Genomic DNA, 19101 nt, shown 5'->3' on the forward strand with positions numbered 1-19101 from the left:
GCGAGTGTTTATGCATCTGTGTCTACGCGCGTGTGAACATCCAGTTTCAGAGAGGGAGGTAATTATGAATGTATTCTTTCAAGTCCTCAGCAGTGCGACGAAGGTTCCTCCTTTCATCTGGAAAAACCAAATCTGGCAGGCCGAATTAAGAGAGACAAATTAAAAAGATAAAATTCCCTTTCTAGTCAGCTGAGAGAGACCTTCAAACCCCTCTTGGACCTCTGACAATTCAAAAAGCAGCGGCAAAAATTAATGTTTCTATCCCAAAAAGCATCATCTCAACCATAGCTGCTCTGAAAATAATTAATAGATTAAAATGATAATTGGAAACTCAAACCTCCCCTCCCTTTCCCCCCCCAGATCCTTACAAGCTGTACATGGCGGAAGAATTTAAATTAAGAAAAAATGAGCGGAAGAGAAATGAAATGATAAAAGAGTGTGAAATATTGATAGGGTCTGATGTATTGTCTCATCCGTGAGATCACTGAGGGCCGAACATGACAAACAGGGGAACTGAAGAAGAAAATTGACCAGCACAATGATCTATAGAAAACGATCATTCGTAAAGCAAGCCGGCTCCTCTTCAAAGAGCTCATATTAACATCTATTTCTCAATGTTGTATTTCGCTCTCCTGCGCAGAAAAGAGCTGTTTATATGGGGCGAAAGCGAATGAAACGAGCCTAACTAAAAACTACTGAGTGAAAATGGCGTCGCTTGATATCCTGTATCTCTCCCGTAAACTGCGAGTGGATTAAAAGTGTCATTTTATCATCGAAGCTAATTTAGACTATATTTGAAATGTCAATTACGATTCCCAAATCGAGTGCTTGTTTTAGCCACCTGACCTCACGCGCACCGATTCAACAAGCGCTGCGAGCTCGGCCTTTGTTATGACCTATGCAAAACAGAGCTTATCTGTTTACACAAGAACACTCAAACAGAGCATCATTAAACCCTCGATGTCAAGAGTCACAGAAAAGCGCAGGGTCTACAAATACATCTAGTAAGGTTAACACAAGACAGGTTCTTCACGATAACCATCTCTCTGAGGGGCGGAGGAAACTCATTTGAATCTGTTACAATAATTCTAGGGCTTTTTTTTTTTGCCACGACTGGGCTATAGCGTAGTTTGGAGTCTGTAGGACTTTTTGTGTTTTTGATTCATGTTTTATCCCATGCTCGCCGAGGCTGCATTGAGATACTGTTGAACGGTTACGCTATAAAATGTCCATCGGAAAGCGTTCTAATATGCTGATTTGCAATTTAAGTAACATTTATTTTTATTATCAGTGTTGAAAACGGTGCCGCTTAATATTTGTCCAGTGGTTTTGTATCATGCTTCTACTGTCCTTAGATCAATTTTCTCCTTGTTGAAAAAAGCATTCATTAATTTAAAAGGGTCAGGAACTGAGCATTCAGATTTCCCTTCAACTTTGGACACAGCAATGTCCTTCTGTAAAGAAAGCATGCTGTCAAACGTACACAATTGTTAGCTAATCATAGCAGCGGACGTTAACTTCATAATTGTGAGTCTCCCTTCTAAATTATGTTGTTATTTCTAAATCTTTGTTGATGTAAAAATCCTGATAACATAATAAGTTGACCTAAGAGAACAATGTAAAATAAAAAAAGGCAGTTTGTGCCGCCTTTAAATAAAATTTTACTGAATCACATTCCTCACAGATAAAAACTGAAACCCATGGAGTACTCTTAAAAGCAGGAGCTGCAAAACATGATTTAATAGCCGCCAGCAAATGTTTTGAGATGTTATTGTTGAAGACAGAATGTGCTGCAGAACTGACGTTTTGGTGACGGTGGTGCTTAAAAAGGGATGAATTTAGAAACAGAGGGGGTTTTAGTGCATGGAAAAAACCCTTCCTAGAAATTGTGTCTTTAAATTCATCCCCACATTTGTTCTGTCAGATAAAGGTAGGAGATGTCTAGCTTCTGTCAGAATGAGGAGTAAAGCTGCTTGTGAACTGTCATATTTGAATGTTCACTTCAAGTTCAAGAGGTAAAAAGTCTGAGGACTGTCTAATGAATAGTTTCACTGTTAGCAAAAGCCTTTTATTTAGATATTCTAGCATGAAAAGCCATTAAAAGCAAACGTCCTTAAGGAGCAAATCACCTGGGCCGCAATGACCTCTTCATTAGTCCTCATCAGAGATAAGTTACTGCTAATGTGAGCAAGCATCATTAGGGATATCTCAGCTCCAGAATAAATTTACCAACTTCCTCATTCGCATTAGGAAATACTGCACTTGTACAGTAATGTGTGTGTGTGTGTGTGTGTGTGTGTGTGTGTGTGTGTGTCTGTGTGGACAGACCCGCTGGAAAGGTTTAAGAGCTCGTGTTTGTCTGCAGCAGTGGATTTGTTCTCCAGCTCCCACAGCAGAACGTTGATGAGATGAGAGTTCTTGATGACGATGGGCACCTCCTCGAACATGTTCTCATGACCCACGCTAGCCTTCTTCAGCCTGCACACACAGCAAAGAGATTTTCATTGTCATTGACAAAGATTTGACATCGCATTTTTGATACACTGTGGCCTAACTAGGCACAATACGTCAGGTTTCAAGCAATTTGTCAGGCCATATTGAAAGTGAAACCTTTTTAAATAATCGTGGCCAATCTGAAGGAGCAGGATTATGGCCCAATCAGATTTCACAGTGGGCAGGGCCACCCAGCATGCCACTGAAATAAACAGAAACCAATCAACAGACAAAAGGCCCTGTTGTTCATTAAGTATGAAGACAAAAACATTGCTAACTTGCTTTCACTACCTTTCTTTCGAACCCCCTTTCTGCTTCCTCCCACTCCTTCCCAATCAGTTTCTGACTTTATCCCCCTCATTAGAATCTGCTTGTGGTTGAGTCTCCTGCAATGTGGGAGTGAAAGGCACTATGTGAGCAGATCACTCTAATTAAATGATTGGATGATTTCAACTCTTCTCCATTACTAATCGCTCCATTAGACAAGCACTCTAGGCTGATTAGTCAACTGATTTCAAAAGGCAGTTTTTGTACCTCAAGCCAAACTACAAGGGAGACTGAAGTAAACAAGGGAATGGACCTTTTATCCAGACTCTCAGCCAATCAGTCATTCACCAGTGCAAAAATGCTAGATGTAGTCTACAACAATATATAATAACTTAACAGTTAAATAATAAGTAAAAGAAAAAGGTTAAATGCGTAAAAAAGGTTATACACCCATTAAAAAACATGTAAAAAAATATTTAGGAATAATATATATACCTAAATATAACATAATATAATATAATATATACAGATGATTTAAAAATGTATGCACTCAGTACTTGATTAAGGCTTTCAGCATCAGTGAGGCGTAGCTTGGAAGCGATCAGTCTGCGGCACTGCTGAGCTACTGTTGAGCCTTCAGCTAACCTGGATTGTAGGATCGACTGTTTCTCATCTATCTCTTGAAAATATCCCATAGATTCCATATGTGGTTAAGGTCAGGCACGTTGGCTGGCCAATCAAGCACAGAAATATCACGGTCGACAAACCACTTAGACATGGTTATGGCACTGTGTGCAGGTGTTGAAGTTCTGCTAGAAAAGAAAATCAGCATCTCTATAAAGCTTGTAAGCAGATGGAAGCATAAATTGCTCCAAGATCTTCTGGTAGATGGCTGCACTGACTTTGGACTTTAAACACAACAGACCAACACCACCAGACATCATGGCACCCAAAATCATCACTGCCCATAGAAACTTCACACTGCACTTCAAGCACCTTGGATTTTCTGATCTCCATTCTTTCTCTGGACTCTAGACCTTGATTTTTCAAATTAAATGCTAATTTTACTTTTTTATCTGACAAGAGCACTGAGCAACAGTCCAGTTGTTTTTTTCCTTAGCCCAGTTAAGATGCTTCTGTCGTTGTTTCTGTTTCAGAAGTGGCTTGGTAGCACTTTTCCTGAAGGCATCTGAGAGTGGTGCCTCTTGATGCACAGAGTTCAGATTCAGTCTACTACTTGTGAAGCGGTTCCCAAGTGTTTGAATTGGCTTTTTTTGACAGTACTCCTCAAATTGCAGTCACCCCTGTTGCTTGTGCACATTTTCCTACCCAATTTCATCTTTCCAATCAATTCTGAATTTAATATGCTTTGATAAAGCACTTTGTGAACAGCCAGCCCTTTCAGTAATGCCATTCTGTGACTCAACTTCTTTGAGGAGGGTGATAATGACTTCTGGACCATTATTAAGTCAGCAGTCTTCAAAGAACCGATACCTGCAATTTATACTGTAGTGATGGTACATATTCTAGTAGTTTGAGATAATGGATTTTGACTTTCATGAGCTGTAAGCTCTAACCATCGAAATTAAAACTTAATTGCAAACGAAATTGTGTGTGTGTATACAGGTGCATCTAAAAAAAAATGTAAGAATGAAGGCTTAAATAAATATGAAGGCTTACCCATCTGCTGAGAAGTCCTTCTCTTTACAGATCTCCATGAGTTTTGGGGTCAACCTGTAAGCTTTCAAACACAAAGAACCCTGGGCTGTCTTGATGGGATCTACAGAAAAAGAGAACCAAAGACAAAACATGGAATGGTCTTTCTCTAGATAGCAAACAAATCAAAGTGTTCTGACTCGTTCAACATAGGGTACTATCTATAAGCTTCAAAAACAATAAACATTGTACCACGTCCAACATACAATGGCAGTAAAGGTTGTAACAACTGTATGAAAGGTAAAATTGAAGATATCAAGTTTGAAAAGATGCAGTATATGTTAATCTACCAAGCGAACAGAACTGTCAGCCAGTCAAAGTGGATTAATCTGACTGTCAGAAGACTGACATTTTGAGTGTGAAAAAAAATCATTAATGTTCTGTCGAAAATGGGCAAAGCTTGCCAGTCAGCTCTGCCCGTTATCCATTATCCAAAGACAGGATTTATAGCAAGGCTCTGTTCTAATATTAAATGCATTTAGACACCACAGAAAAATGATCATCTGTCTTTTCAAACTGTCTTGAAACTTCCCAAATGAATTGAAAATGGCAATCTAAAACAACTCAAGGACATCTCAAGATCTGCTTAGATAAAGGTAGGATTCAGTCCGTTTTCTTCAAGTACCTGTTGAAATGGAGTGGACTGAATCAATGCAAGGTTTGAGGATGTATTTATGCACCACTTCTGAATGCATCCACAATGCCTAGTGCAAAAACCGTGTACATAACTTGAAATGATAAAAAAAACAAAAGACAAATACAGAAATAAACAGAAGTGCGTAATAAAAACAGAGCAGAACAAAGTGTATTGCTAGTTTTTAACCATTTTTTCACTGTATAACATACACAAAAAAACAAAATATATAAAAACATAAAACCACCATACAGCAATAAAATTGAAAAAATTAAAAAAAATTCACAAATTGACAATTAATTGATGGATAAAAGATCTCTAATGTTTGATCCTCCCATTACTAAAATATGCATAAAATCCCGTTTTTAAGTAATAACACCTCCAAATAATTTCTCAAATATAATAATAAATGTAAACTATAAAATGACATGATGCAAAAGGAATGAAAAAAAAATCACTAGTGGTCTCAGCTCCACTACATGTCCTTTACTTTAAACACCTCCCAGTACCTGAGAGCCAGAGGAACATATGAAACCACGTCTATCAAGTCTCACAGTTTGTGGACCCATCGGCCCTCTGAATGCTTTCATTGTTCATGTGGAGAGTGTGTTTGGTGCAGGGTGGGGTTTCTGGCAGCTGCTAGGTGTCTGATATATTTTTAGTGAGGAGCGCCTGCTTGCCACCACAAGGAGGAGACTGAACAAACACTCTGATAGGGATCCACATCTGGCCTGAGGGGGAAGTCTGAGGAAAGTTACAGACAGCGTGGACCACGAGACCGAGAAACGGACAGGGGGGTGTGAATGAAGGAGGGGTGCGAAGAACAGTCAAACTTTTATGTTTACGTTCCCATCCAAATCCGCGCTGGAATCAGAGCGCTGCTGTCCCAGTTAGGTGGGCGAGTGGAGGTGCACAGCATTTGTTTGTGTGAGTTCAGGGAAACAGATCTGTTGTTAATGCAGCTTGTCTGGCGAATCCTCCGCCCTCGTGCCGCCACCGGCCCATCGACATCTGGGATGGGTGGCGTCTGTGTCGGTGGATGAGGGGGTGTCCGGGTCCTGAATCCACTCCTGAAGGTACACATCAGCTCTGCGATAGCAGGCTAAATAAACAGAGGGGAGGAAACCCTGTCTAGACGAGGCTGCTGCCGGGCCCGCTACGCACACCAGCCTCCTGTTTACACAAGGGGGGAATGCTGTCCACAGCCAAGAAACCATGGGGTAGAGAGACGGAGAGAGAGAAAGAGAGAGAGAGAGAGAGAGAAGGGAAAGAGGTAGAGCAAAGCAGTGCAGTAGGAAAGAAGTGTGTGTGTGTGTGTTTGGGTGAGGGGTGCTGAAACATGCTGCTCTGTGTGTGTGCGCGCACAAGCATGTACAACAGAAATAGAGATAGAGAAGCAAAGAGCAAGGTGATACCAGAAAGGACAGCTAAATGCCTCAGACGCACTGTTTATATAGGCACATCATTTTCCCATTAGGCTCTATTTTCTGGTTATGCCTTTTATTCAGAAGATTTTACATGCTTCACAGCTATTGGAATATTTATATATACATGTAATAAGCATAATCTGAATAAACCAAAATGTTTACTGGAAATTTATATTTATATTTATATTTATATTTATAATTTAATATTTTTAGTCATTTCGAATTCGGTGAGTAAATGTATCCAGATTATTAATGTCCACCTTAACACAAAGCTGGTAATGAGTTGCAAAATATAGGTTATTCAATCCTTAGAATTTTTTTAAATGTTTGTAAAATGTGACCCTGGACCATAAAACCACTAACAAGGGTCAATTACTTTTTTTATTTATGCATCATCTGAAAGCTGAATAAGCATCTTTCTATTGATGTCTGGTTTGTTAGAATATGGAAATATTTGGCAGAGATAAAATTATAAAAAAAAAAAAAAAAAGGAATATCGCCTTTAAAGTTGTCCAGAATAAGTTCTTAGCAATGCATATTAATAATAAAAGTTTTGATAGATTTACAGTTTCAATTTCACAAAATATCTACATGGAACATGATCTTTATTTAATATCCTAATGATGTGTGGCATAAAAGAAAAACAGATAATTTTGACAAATACAATGCATTTTTGGCTACTGCTCTAAATATATCATGCTACTTATTACTGGTTTGTGATCAAATTTTAGTAGAAAACACATTTGAGTCTCTCTCATTTCAGATGTGTTTCTCTTCAATACCTTTATGTTTAACAACTGTTTATATTTGACATCCACATATCATACCACGTGAGTCTTCAGAAATTATACTATTTTACTGGTCAGTGTTGTTTTGGGTTTTGTCTCTTTAAAATAGCTGAAATCATTTGGCGAAGTGACAAGGACAAACGTTTTATAACCTACCATATATAAGCACGACTGACTCCTCGATGGCGTGCTGGTAGCTGAACTGAGAGTCCAGAAGGGCCCGGCTGACAAAAGAACCATAGAAAGTTGACTGGTACCAACCCACATGAAGATGATCGATGTTCACATGCCGCAAACTTCTCATCATCTCCATCTGATACTGAACTACAAGAGAAACGAGAGAGAATAGCATTAGAGAGGGGGAGTAGGTGTGATGTTGTGATTTCTCAATTGCACACTTTGCTTGATGATTATTGTCTCATTAGATGGAGCTCTGAGCAGCTCTTCACCTGAAGAATAGGTCACAGTCACAACAAACAAAAAGGACATGCAAAGTGCCTTGAGAGGGAAAATGGCTTACAGAAAATCATGCATGCTTTGTTTCATTTTAGTTAAAAGCTGGGGCCTGGGGACCGATATTCAGCCAATATGAGATTTTAGCTGTGAAGATCTATATTTCTTAATTGAAGATGTTGACATTTTGATCAATACACAAATCATTTGAAAATCATTGTGAAGAAATAAAACCTAGAAATTCAAGTAAGAATACTTAATTGTACACACACACACACACCAATAAAACAAAACACAAATATAATGCATTTGGTTATTACAGTGCAAAAAAAAGGACTCTTTCTAGTTTTCCAGTGAAACGGTCTAAATGCTCAAAACAAGATAAGGTCACACTTTTTATTAGGTGGCCTTGACTGCACTTATTGTATTCATATTGAGCTGGGATAGTGGTATGGTTAGGGACAGGTTTAGTGGTATGGGTAGGTTTATGGGTGGGTTAAGGTGTAATGGATGGGTCGATGGTATTATTGTAAATGCGAGTACAAAAATGTATTACAGATGTGATTACATATAGGTATTTTAAAAAATATAAGTACAATGTAAAAATGAAATGTAATGTATGTACACAATTAGTGCATTGTACCAAATTATTAATTTAAATGCAAGTACATATTAGTTAAGGTCACCTAATATAAAGTGGGACCCAAGATAATAAAAACAATAACAATTATTTTCACAAATATTATTATAGATTTTGTATCATTACTATTAAATTGCTCTTATTATTATTATTATTAACACACACAATTAAAAATTATTTTACTGCATACCTGCATAATTGTAATTACTACTATATGTACATAGTATTTACAATTCTGCTATTTAAATAGTAAAATAATTAATAATAATTCATCTTTGTTTCAGAAATGAATAAGTATATTTTCCATTAGGTGTATTTTATTTTTACTGACTTTCTTTGGTCACTGAATGCTTCAGCCATATGAAAAGAAGAGCATCCTGTTATCCTGTTAAACTCAAAACTTTAAAACCTATATTCACAATTTAGCACAATAGCATCTGGATGCCTTAATATTCAGAAGGCTTTTAGGATAAACTGAGGATGACTGAGGATAACCGAGGACAACCAAAGTAAGATCGTGGTAATCTTATTGAAAGCCACAAATGATTAAACAGAAGTCTGTTCATGCTCGGTTTATGAATCGGCTGTGCTTCAGTGCTATGTAAAAACACATTCTATTCTTTTATAGCATATGCACCACGAGCTTATTAGCAAAAAAATATTCTCTGACAAACTTGATGGGGATTTTCATGCTTATATGAAATGGATTCTAAGTCTTGGACAATTAAGACCTCTATTAGCAGTCCAATCTCACTGTGGTACAGCCAGTTATGATTGTTTACTACTGGACTACTATTAAACACTACATTTCATTCTGGATGAAAAGGTTATGCACCATAATTAAATTCTACAGCGTATACACAAGCGAATGATCAACAAAGCTGCACAACAGGTCAATGTTACTAAAAAGAAGATATTGACAAGGGTATTAAAAATAGCAAAAAGCATGTTATAGAGGGCTAAGAAAACTCATATTAGAACACCTCTAGTGTATGATCGCAGGAATATCTGTGCAAGGACACAGACTTTCAGGACAGAAATGCAGTTCAGCAGAATGCACTTATGGAGCACTGGGCTTCCTGTCAACCCTGGAAACTTCAACCCAAACACGGCCAGATTTGGTACTACAGATAGCGATAAATGTACGAACACAGACACATTAACTCCTCGGCTTAGCCGGACAACAATTTCCACTCTCGTGTGCCAAGCCAGAATCCCGATGTCCCGAAAATACCCCCTCTGACAATTCAAAGGCCATTTGGTTTTATCCTGAATGCAAAAGGGAGATAGCAGGATTATTAACAGAGGAAACATGTCGAGGATGAACATAACAAGGGTCTTCATTTTATTAAAGTCTCATAAGGTACATTAAATAAGAAGTGGTCTGCTCTCATGAGAAAACATCTGCGATATGAGGACTAGCCGTAGGATGCAAGGCAACAGTAACTCAAAAATTGAAACTAATCAAATGGTTGATCCTTTGGGGGGAGCACATATCTGAGAGGAAATGTGTGAGAAAAGAGGGTTGGAGGGGACTAAAACAAATGGCTCTTTTAGAGTGGATACAAAAAGGGACTTCAAAAGCAGTTAAAAATGTGTGCATTCCAGTACACGGCACAGTTTTAAAACCACAAACCAGATTTTGCAAGGACAAATGAGTTGCATGAGAATAAAGAAAAAAAAAACTGAAAAGATGTAAAAAAAAAAAAAAAAAGAGACAAAACGAACAAACCCAAACCCCCTAAAACACTTGAAACAACAACACAAAAAACAAGATAATGAGAGTCTTGCTGATGGCATCCTGTAATTAAATGGATTTTCATACGGAAAAAACACCACCCTAAAAAAATATAAAAACAAGGCCAAACCCAGCAGATTTTTTGCATGGAAGAATTTTTTTTTTTGCATGATCCGAGACCTCGCATTAACTTTTTGACTTCTTCTGTGGACACTTCAAATGTTGTGGTTTACAAACAGAAAAACAAGGAGGCCTAAAAATGGCAGATCTGCACAGCAATGTAGGCGCCTCGATTTCAAAACGCTAATGTTAAAGTAGAGCCAAAAAAAGAAATGATTAAAGACGTCAAATTAAACAGTACATCATCATCATCGCTCTTTATCACCTCAAGGTCAAAGTAGTAAGGCAGAGTGTATTTTGGGTTGTGTAAATATTATAACCATTGCTTTTGTCTGTACTTGAATCATGTGGCTTGTTACAGAGAAATGTGCTATATTGCAACTGGACTAACAATTTTCACCTAGCAAACCATAAAACTATGAATATGATATTCTCAGTGTTAGGGTGCGCAAACAACCACTCAACACGCTAGCAACATGATAAAAAAACACTCAGAACATGTTAGTAATCCAACAGAAACGCCCTGGCAACCATATTATGGTGGTGATTAACTTGTGAAAAATGCTAAAGTATATTTTTTGTTCATATGTTTTGGATCCAAATTAACCAAAAGGAAACCAAAAAGTACTTTCCATCCCAGAATCCTACTTTCACAGGAAACCGTGTATATTATTTAAAGTAATCTTAATACAACCTCAAACTAAATTTAATTCTAATACCAAAGACTCAACACGAGAGCTCATCATGTGACTTTTTCTAAATCCTTCAGTTCCATGCAGAGGATGGGAGGATGGGTATATATATATATATATATATATATATATATATATATATATATATATATATATATATATATATATATATATATATATATATATATATATATATATTAAAAACAGGCCTGTGTTGTGCTAATCGGCTCAGTCTGTAACTTACATAAGACACTGGGGCCACTGGCCCCATCCCAAACGGCACCAGAGTCTACACTTTGTAACATGGCCTACTGGGTAATAATCCGCTGTGAAGACCACACCAATGCAAAAGGGCACATTGTGCCATTCGTGAGCACCTGAAAATGTCAAACGGGACACCCCATGGCCGCGAATCCACATCAAGTGCGGCATTCAGGACAGGGACCAGTCATTCTGGGATAGGCTTGAATGCATTTTATTTCAGATATTGATGAAAAGTATCATTATGTCAAAATTTGTAAGCAAATAAGCTATTCTTTTTAATAAAATAGGACATTTTAAATGGTAAATTCAATGATTATCAATGCATAATAATTATGGATAAAATAATGGCTAGAGGAAATGTTCAAAATAATAATTTCTAAATAAAACAGAACATTTTGAATGATAATTAAATCATTGATCAAACAAATAATTTTAATTTTAAAATATTTACTAGCTAAATAAAATGTGCAAAATGAACCTGTTTTTCCTCTATAAAATAGACACTGTGAAAGATAATTGATAAGACTTAGTCACTGATTATCAACAAATGAATAATAATCATTATTAAATCATATTAATTAAAATGTTTATTGGCTGAATAAAACATGCAAAAAAAACCTGACCACTACAGCACTAGTCTTATTATTATTTATTTTCAGACAGGTGTGTTCCTTCATCGTGTCCTGGATAAATAAGAACAGGATCACAGGTGACACATGTCATTGTCTCCACACGCTGAAACCAGGAGCAGTGGCTCGCGATGCTACAGCCCAGCACCTGGGGTGCTAATGAGAGGCGCCATCTCACTCTTGTTCCGTCTATGCACCATTCTCGATCTCTTGGTCCTTTTCTTCATTTCCGTTTCTGATACAAGGCTCCTGTCTCACTTGTTAGATAAATTCAGAAAGTGACAGCCTGTCAGGTCTCTGCGACAGGGTAAGATAGCCACGAAAAATGTGTGAAGATCTACTTCGCCGAAAGGCATGCAAATTCAAGATCTCAGCGCACTTAAAGCTGTAGGTCATCCAAAATGAAAATTCAAGGAAAACCAGTATTATTTTCACAATACTGCCGGTAACTAATTAACAGCCATGCATGGTAAAATTCTATAAATAAATCAAAAATTAAAATACATATAAAATGAACATCACATCACTATGAATAAAAAATGTATTACTGTTCAGAAGATTGAGGTTGGTAAGATTTATAACATTGAGATTTAAGTCTTATAAATGCTGCATTTATTTAATCAAAAATATAGTAAAACATGCTGATTATGTGCTTTCTTTTTTATTTTAATTTTGTATAGTGTGTGTGTGTGTGTGTGTGTGTGTGTGTTGAAAACAAGTATTTTTCTTACTATTTTTCGTTATTTATTCTTGGAAGTGAAGTTCAAAGAATTTATTTTAATATAAAATAATTTTTGACAACAAACCTAGACTATACTGTCCCATTTTAATACATTTAATGACTGAATGCTGAAGAAAAGTATTTATTATTCATTTTAATATTTCTCTTAAAAAATTATTTTGGAATAAGGTAACACTGGTACTAAATTTAAACGTTAAAAGATGGCGACGCTTAATGCAAAAATATATTTAAAAAAAAGAATTAATACATCTAATAATAACACACTGTCATTAAATAGTTTGTCTACAATTTCTACAAATCCTGCCATCATTTACATCCTCTCTTGTCATCAAAAACTTGCATAACTTTTCACAGGGGATTTCAAGCTCCAAAAATATTTTTTTCTGCAACCAGTGCAGATTTGTTTTTGTTTGTTTGTTTTTGTTTCAAAGAGGGATAACTATGAGCTGTTTAATAATGAACATCATAAATCAGGTTCACATACTCATTCATATGAGACTATACGTTCCTCTACGGATGTCACAAACTCATAAGAATTAACAGGCATGGGTTTCTGATTCAATACTATACACTTCAAAAATGGCTACACCAGCAATAAATATATCCTCAGAGCTCAAAAAACCTTGATCTTTTGTTTCTTAACGTGCTTTTTCCTGTCTCTTAAACCTATAATTCCACAGCTAACGTCACACCAGCCGTTACGCATCGACAGTCTACTATGCTCTTCTATATTCGTCCTTTTGATAAGAACTTTCAGGAGCAGAAATAGCAGACCTGTCAAAGCTGAAGTCATACTTGTGCCGATCTAAACAAGGATGTGAAGCATTAAAGACACTATTCATGCTTTAAAAAAAGCGCAACGAAAAGCTAGAGTTTAGCTAAAGAGCTATGGCGCCACCTAGGGTAAGCACTTTTTTCTGGTCATGTCCTAAATAAATCAGAACCTCTACTTGGAAATCTGTATGATCTGCAGGCAATCACCGACACACACATGTAAACACACAAACAAGCAAGTAATCAGCAGGGCAAATAAAACAAACAAGCGTGCTACTGGTTTCCATAATTCATAAATATACGGCATAAATTGAATCTAAATCAAACAGGAGACATTCCTGGCTGTTTGGCTAAGGTCTTAAGCTTGACACGGCCCCGTACACGTCTCTCAACAAAGACACAGTGTCAATACGTCCCAACGCTTAATAGCATCATGTCCTGAGGCCTTTCTCTCTGCTAGGCAAGCCGAACTAAGCTGTTGTAACCCCTTCAGCTATCTGACCGCCTCGGTGAACACTATGCCCCTCGGGAAGCGGGAGGTGTATCGGTCTCTCTCTCCGTTACTCCATGGTCCCTGCCTCCTAATTACACCAGAGGAATCATCTACACCACATCACAAGCTCCTGCCGATCTGTCAATCATATTTCCGCTGAGCAGCAAGGCATTGCTTCTGCCCTGAAGAGATGGAGAAGGAAAGAAAGCTAAAGGAGATCGACAGCTCCCTGGTGGGCTCCGTAAGCTCGGATGGAAGAGGCGCGAGTCTGCTGTCTGTGTGTTCGTACATCCCCTTTACTGTCTTGTATTACTGCTGTTCTTTGATCTAGTTCTATTTATTATTTTTACTCAGGATCATTCTCGTAAATCAAAGGGCGTGAGTGCTGTGATGGAAAGAACAACAAAGCAATTCGTCAGTCATAAAAGATGTGCCGAAATGCTGCAAATATACATGTGACAGATATAGATTAAAAGCAATGAAGATATAGGAGGTTGAAGGTATATCAAAGCTTCCTGGGTCCAGAAATGTAAGTTGTATTTTATACATTAATTTATTCACACTACAATTTATATGCTTCCAATCAAACGCTTGCAGTTGTATGAATATAGTATTTTTGCAAGAAAGTGTCATACGCTCAACAAGGATGCCATTACATGATGAAAATATAGTAAATATAGTAATGTTGTGAATACATTGAACTGATTTCCATTTTAATATATTTAAATGTAATTTATGTATGTGATGGCCAAGCTGAATTTTCAGCAGCCAAGACAAGACAAGATCCTTCAGAAATTCAAATATGCTAAAAAAAAAAAAATTATGCTGTTTAAAATATTTGTGGAAACCATGATATCTTTTTCAAGATTTGTCGAAGAGCAGAACATTCAAAAGAACAGCATTTAATGTTGAAATACAAATATTTTGTAATAATATAAATGCCTTTACTGTGACTTTAAGTTGAAAAATTTGCTAAATGTATATATATATATATATATATATATATATATATATATATATATATATATATATATATATATATATATATATATATATGTATAGATGTAATTTAAACTGTGTTGAAAATGTCATAAAAAGTTTTTGAAACCAATGTGAATACAGAGAGTGCATTCCTAAGAAGATACCAGCGGGGTGAAAAAAACGAACTAAAATGGGAACATGAGAGATCCAGGCTTTAAGGGAGACATATGAAGGATGTCTGATTCCCCAATGTTAAAGAGATAACCTGGTGCTGATGTCTTGCTGAGCATGACCAAAGCGAGCCTCAGCAAGAAGCTCATATCCATCACTTAGTTGCTGCTTTCTGTCAGGCGCCGAGAAAGACGCCCTATTTTATGACACAAGGGGTCCCACAAAAATAAAACCGTGAATCACACACAGCACACAGTGTTCTGATGCTAGTGAACGGCCTGTGGTGAGGAAGGCAGGGAGGGGCCCCTGTGGCGATAAGCCCGTTTCTTCGGAGAACTCTGTGCTGTACAAGTCAGCCAACTCACGTTGAGTACAGCCAATGAGACAAGACCAACAAAGTCAGTAAGTACCCTTGGAGAACACAAACTAAGGTTGGGTAGAAGTAAGTGTGCCCCAGAAACAGGGCGTGTTATTGCCAGGAATCGCTAAAATGTTCCCAGAACAAGCAATAAGCTATTAAAGCCTTGAATAAGGTCTTGGACAGCGCATGAACTACAAAAACTCCCAAATCTAGTTGTGGACGAGATTTATTTGATGTAAGGTTCATAAAAAAAACTTTGCGAGGGACTGGAGTAGTCGATCAGAAAGTACCCTGCAAAGTTCAAAAGGTCTGCGGTCTTGGTCTCAAAACATGTTGGTCTGGATCTGGTCTTTGAACTTTGACTTTCATTAGAGTTTTGGTCTTAAAACATCTAGTTAGACAACAATGCAAGTTACTGCACACCATGTCTAATTCTCCACATACAGACCATAATACATTAAGCCCAAGATCCACAAACCAACCCAAAAATGGACTAGTGTTTGTACACTCCATCTGCTGAGGCATCTGCTCTGGCTGCTTCAACTCTGCAGTGTCTTGACAGAATCACAGACCCACACAGTCCTGTAAATCCCCATTTTCCACAAACGATCCCCTGGCAGAATAGCATAAGGCTCATTTATACTGCTACTACCACTGCAGTTTGAATTACTGTGATCAAATGCTTAAACATTAAAACGGTGAACATTTATTGAAATTTTGGATCTTGAGCTTATCTTTCTTCATTGTTATGAGTGCGTTGGTTATTAGTACCTCAAGCTATGAGAATCTACCAAAGAGCTAGCATTTACAAGTTCTTTCTGCTAATGCTAAGGTTTGGTTTCAGCAGCTAAGCCACATGAAACACTGTAGCTACACTGTAAAAATGGCTGTGATAAAAAAAAAAAAAAAGTCAAAATTCTGCAGTAGAAACCTGTTAAATGGTTAATGGCAAATTCCTATAAAATTGATGTTTCCAGAATTCCCTGCATTGCATTTCAAATTTAAAGTTCAGGTACAGGTTTTACCAACTTTTTTCTGATTAAGTTTTCTTAGTTAACGACATGTATTGGAGCTCTTAATTGTGAACTATTAAAGTGCATTAGATAGAATAATTTAATTTTAAAATGTACAAAATGTGCCTTTTTTTAAGCTGCCGTCTATAACTATTGCCGCCACTATTTAACTATTGGTTAATAAACAGAAGTTGAAGAAGAACAGTGTAGCTGGAGCTACTTCTCTCAGTCTTTAAAGAATCATGCAGGTACTGTGGTACTCCACAGCACTTACACCAGTCTGAAATAGTCAGAATAAACCCTTAATAGCATTTATCATAGGTACACCATAGTGATTCAGGCAGGATAAGCCAAAAAGACAGTTTGGAAAATGATGCACTCACTTATGATATTAATTTTGTACATTTTGAACACAAAACTGCCGTTTTAAATATTGCAATAAATATCATATTGTGGTCTTCATATATTATGTTTTTACATTGCACTTATATTTTTCATTTATAATTAAAACTGTACATTTATAATTACACTACTGACCCATCCCTCACACCTTAACCCACCCATAAACCTACCCATCCCACCAAACATCTCCCTAACCGTACCCATATCCCACCTCAACCACAATAAGTACATTGTACTTATGTTTTGATGCAAGTAGATAGTAGTTAAAGGCCACTTTACATAAAGTGTGATCAATCAGTCTAAAAGATATACAATTCTTCAGTTTCCTCTATCTAACGCACACATTATAGCTGAAAATTTAACTGAGAGTGGGGACTCTGCATCCTACACCCATATTGACTTAAGCATCGCAATTTCTTGTTCATTTTCCTGAAAATGAAACCTTTTCCTTGGTTGAGCATAACCTGCGGTAAGGAGCTCTCTAAAATGATGGGAAAAGCATTTTAGTTTGTTGTATCTTCTTTCACCCCAATTTCTCAAAAGCAAATGGGTTTACTTTTGAAAAAAGCCCTTGAACCATCAATGTCGGTTGTCAAGTGGTAAATGCAAGGGCATTAAATGTAAGGCCAGCTGTCGAATGGAAGTCATTTCATCCAATGATTATTCTTCATGATCATATAACGACCAAGGAGCATAAGGCTGTTTTACAAGAGCAGGTGCACCATATGTCACAAACATGGTTTAATCATGATGTTGCCATATTCAATGTGATAATGACCTCATATGCACATGCAAAATGTCAACAACATAATGAATATTTAGGTGCCACATTTCTAGTTACACAGTCACAATGAGCCAACTGAAAAAAAACTGTTGATGTTTGGTATTTGGTAAATGCCCCTGTTATTGGTTTTTGAAAATGACCTTTCATGCGGTGTGAATGAAAACATCCTGCAAAGATTTAAATCTAAAAGTGTATCGTGTATAAAATGATTGTCTCTCAAAGGAACAAGTCAACTCCGCCCACTTGTTGGTCTTTTCTAGTTGGTCTAAATGAAAATGCAAATTCATTCTTTGCCACTAAGTGCCGCTTTCGGAGCAAATTCTCCTTTAAATGAAATAACCGGAGAGGATTGGAAAAAATAAATCACTGAATAAATAATTTGGGAGCTGTTAAACAAATAAGGTAAAAATAAATGCATATAAGAAAATGAAAGCATTTTGACCTTGCTTGCATCAACCTGTTGTTTGGGACTGCCAAAACCAAAATATCAAGTTTCATAACCCATACTTCAAAATGCCAGTTTTATCATGCAATTTAAACAACGCAATTTTGAATGTCTTTATTGTTAAAACAGTCTATGTGACATCAGTGGTTATAAAGTTATGACAATACTTTTAGAATATTTTTGTTTTGCTTGTGCGCAAAAAGCATTCCCATAGCTTCGTTTTCTCAAAGCTTAGTGTTTCAATTACGTTTCAAAACGCTAATATCACATGGGCTATATTCAAATTTTCTCAAACTTTTTATTACAGCTACCATTTAAATGATCATAGCTTGATGATATCTGAAGTAGAAACATAATAATTATATAATAAGAAAACTTCTAGGTTAAAACACCTCAAAATGATAGAGAAGGTCACATTTAGCAAATTCGTTTAACATTTTAAGACGACTTTTTCATCTTGAAACTAGCATACAGGGCACGGCATCATTCCAATTATCCCCAACTCACACGGTCACCTCTTGTCCTCAATTCTCCCTCAGGCGCTCACCTTTGTCTCGGTTGCTGTGCCTACCAGCTGCACAGAGCGGGGGATGCGGAGGAGGAGGATGAGGAGGTGGTGTCGGGGAAGATGCGAGTCATTAGCAGCATTAGCGCTTTCATCCACTTTGTCGCTGCTGTGCGAAACAAACCCTTTTAGTATCCCGCACCACACCACCTCCACTTTACCACACAGAGTTCCGGCGTCGCTCTCCACTCAGGAGTCTGCGTGAAGGATGGAGCCGACCCAGTGTGTGCCCGACACAGATAACTTTATCTCCCGACACAGACATGCGCACCCATTGAAACGCTCAAATCCCAAGCCTGCCAAACACCTTGGCCCAGACATCTCCTTACTCTCAGCAAAGCCACGCAAATGCAAGAGGTGAGACATCAATTTGGGCACTATGTGAATAACACTTGTGCGGGGATCGGAAGCGGCTGCAGAGGTACGCTGTGCCCACCCCCCCTACAAACTAATGTCGAATGTCGTCCGAAGCAAGGCACAAAGTGTAATCTGATAGACCGCGCATCCGA

At 37.4% G+C, this 19101-nt stretch overlaps 1 protein-coding gene across 1 annotated transcript in view; it reads right to left on the minus strand.

The window, feature by feature from the left end:
• eif3hb (eukaryotic translation initiation factor 3, subunit H, b) overlaps positions 1-19101 on the minus strand; it is a 51769-nt gene that overhangs the window by 12479 nt on the left and 20189 nt on the right. Inside the window, exons 3-5 of the mRNA XM_043218207.1 lie at positions 7482-7649; positions 4441-4540; positions 2329-2478 (exon numbers count right to left, since the gene is read on the minus strand). Coding sequence (XP_043074142.1) covers positions 2329-2478; positions 4441-4540; positions 7482-7649 — 418 coding nt within the window. The remainder of the gene's footprint in view (positions 1-2328; positions 2479-4440; positions 4541-7481; positions 7650-19101) is intronic.

The sequence above is a fragment of the Puntigrus tetrazona genome, chromosome 19 (genome assembly GCF_018831695.1).
Source record: "Puntigrus tetrazona isolate hp1 chromosome 19, ASM1883169v1, whole genome shotgun sequence".
Taxonomy (NCBI): Eukaryota; Metazoa; Chordata; class Actinopteri; order Cypriniformes; family Cyprinidae; genus Puntigrus; species Puntigrus tetrazona.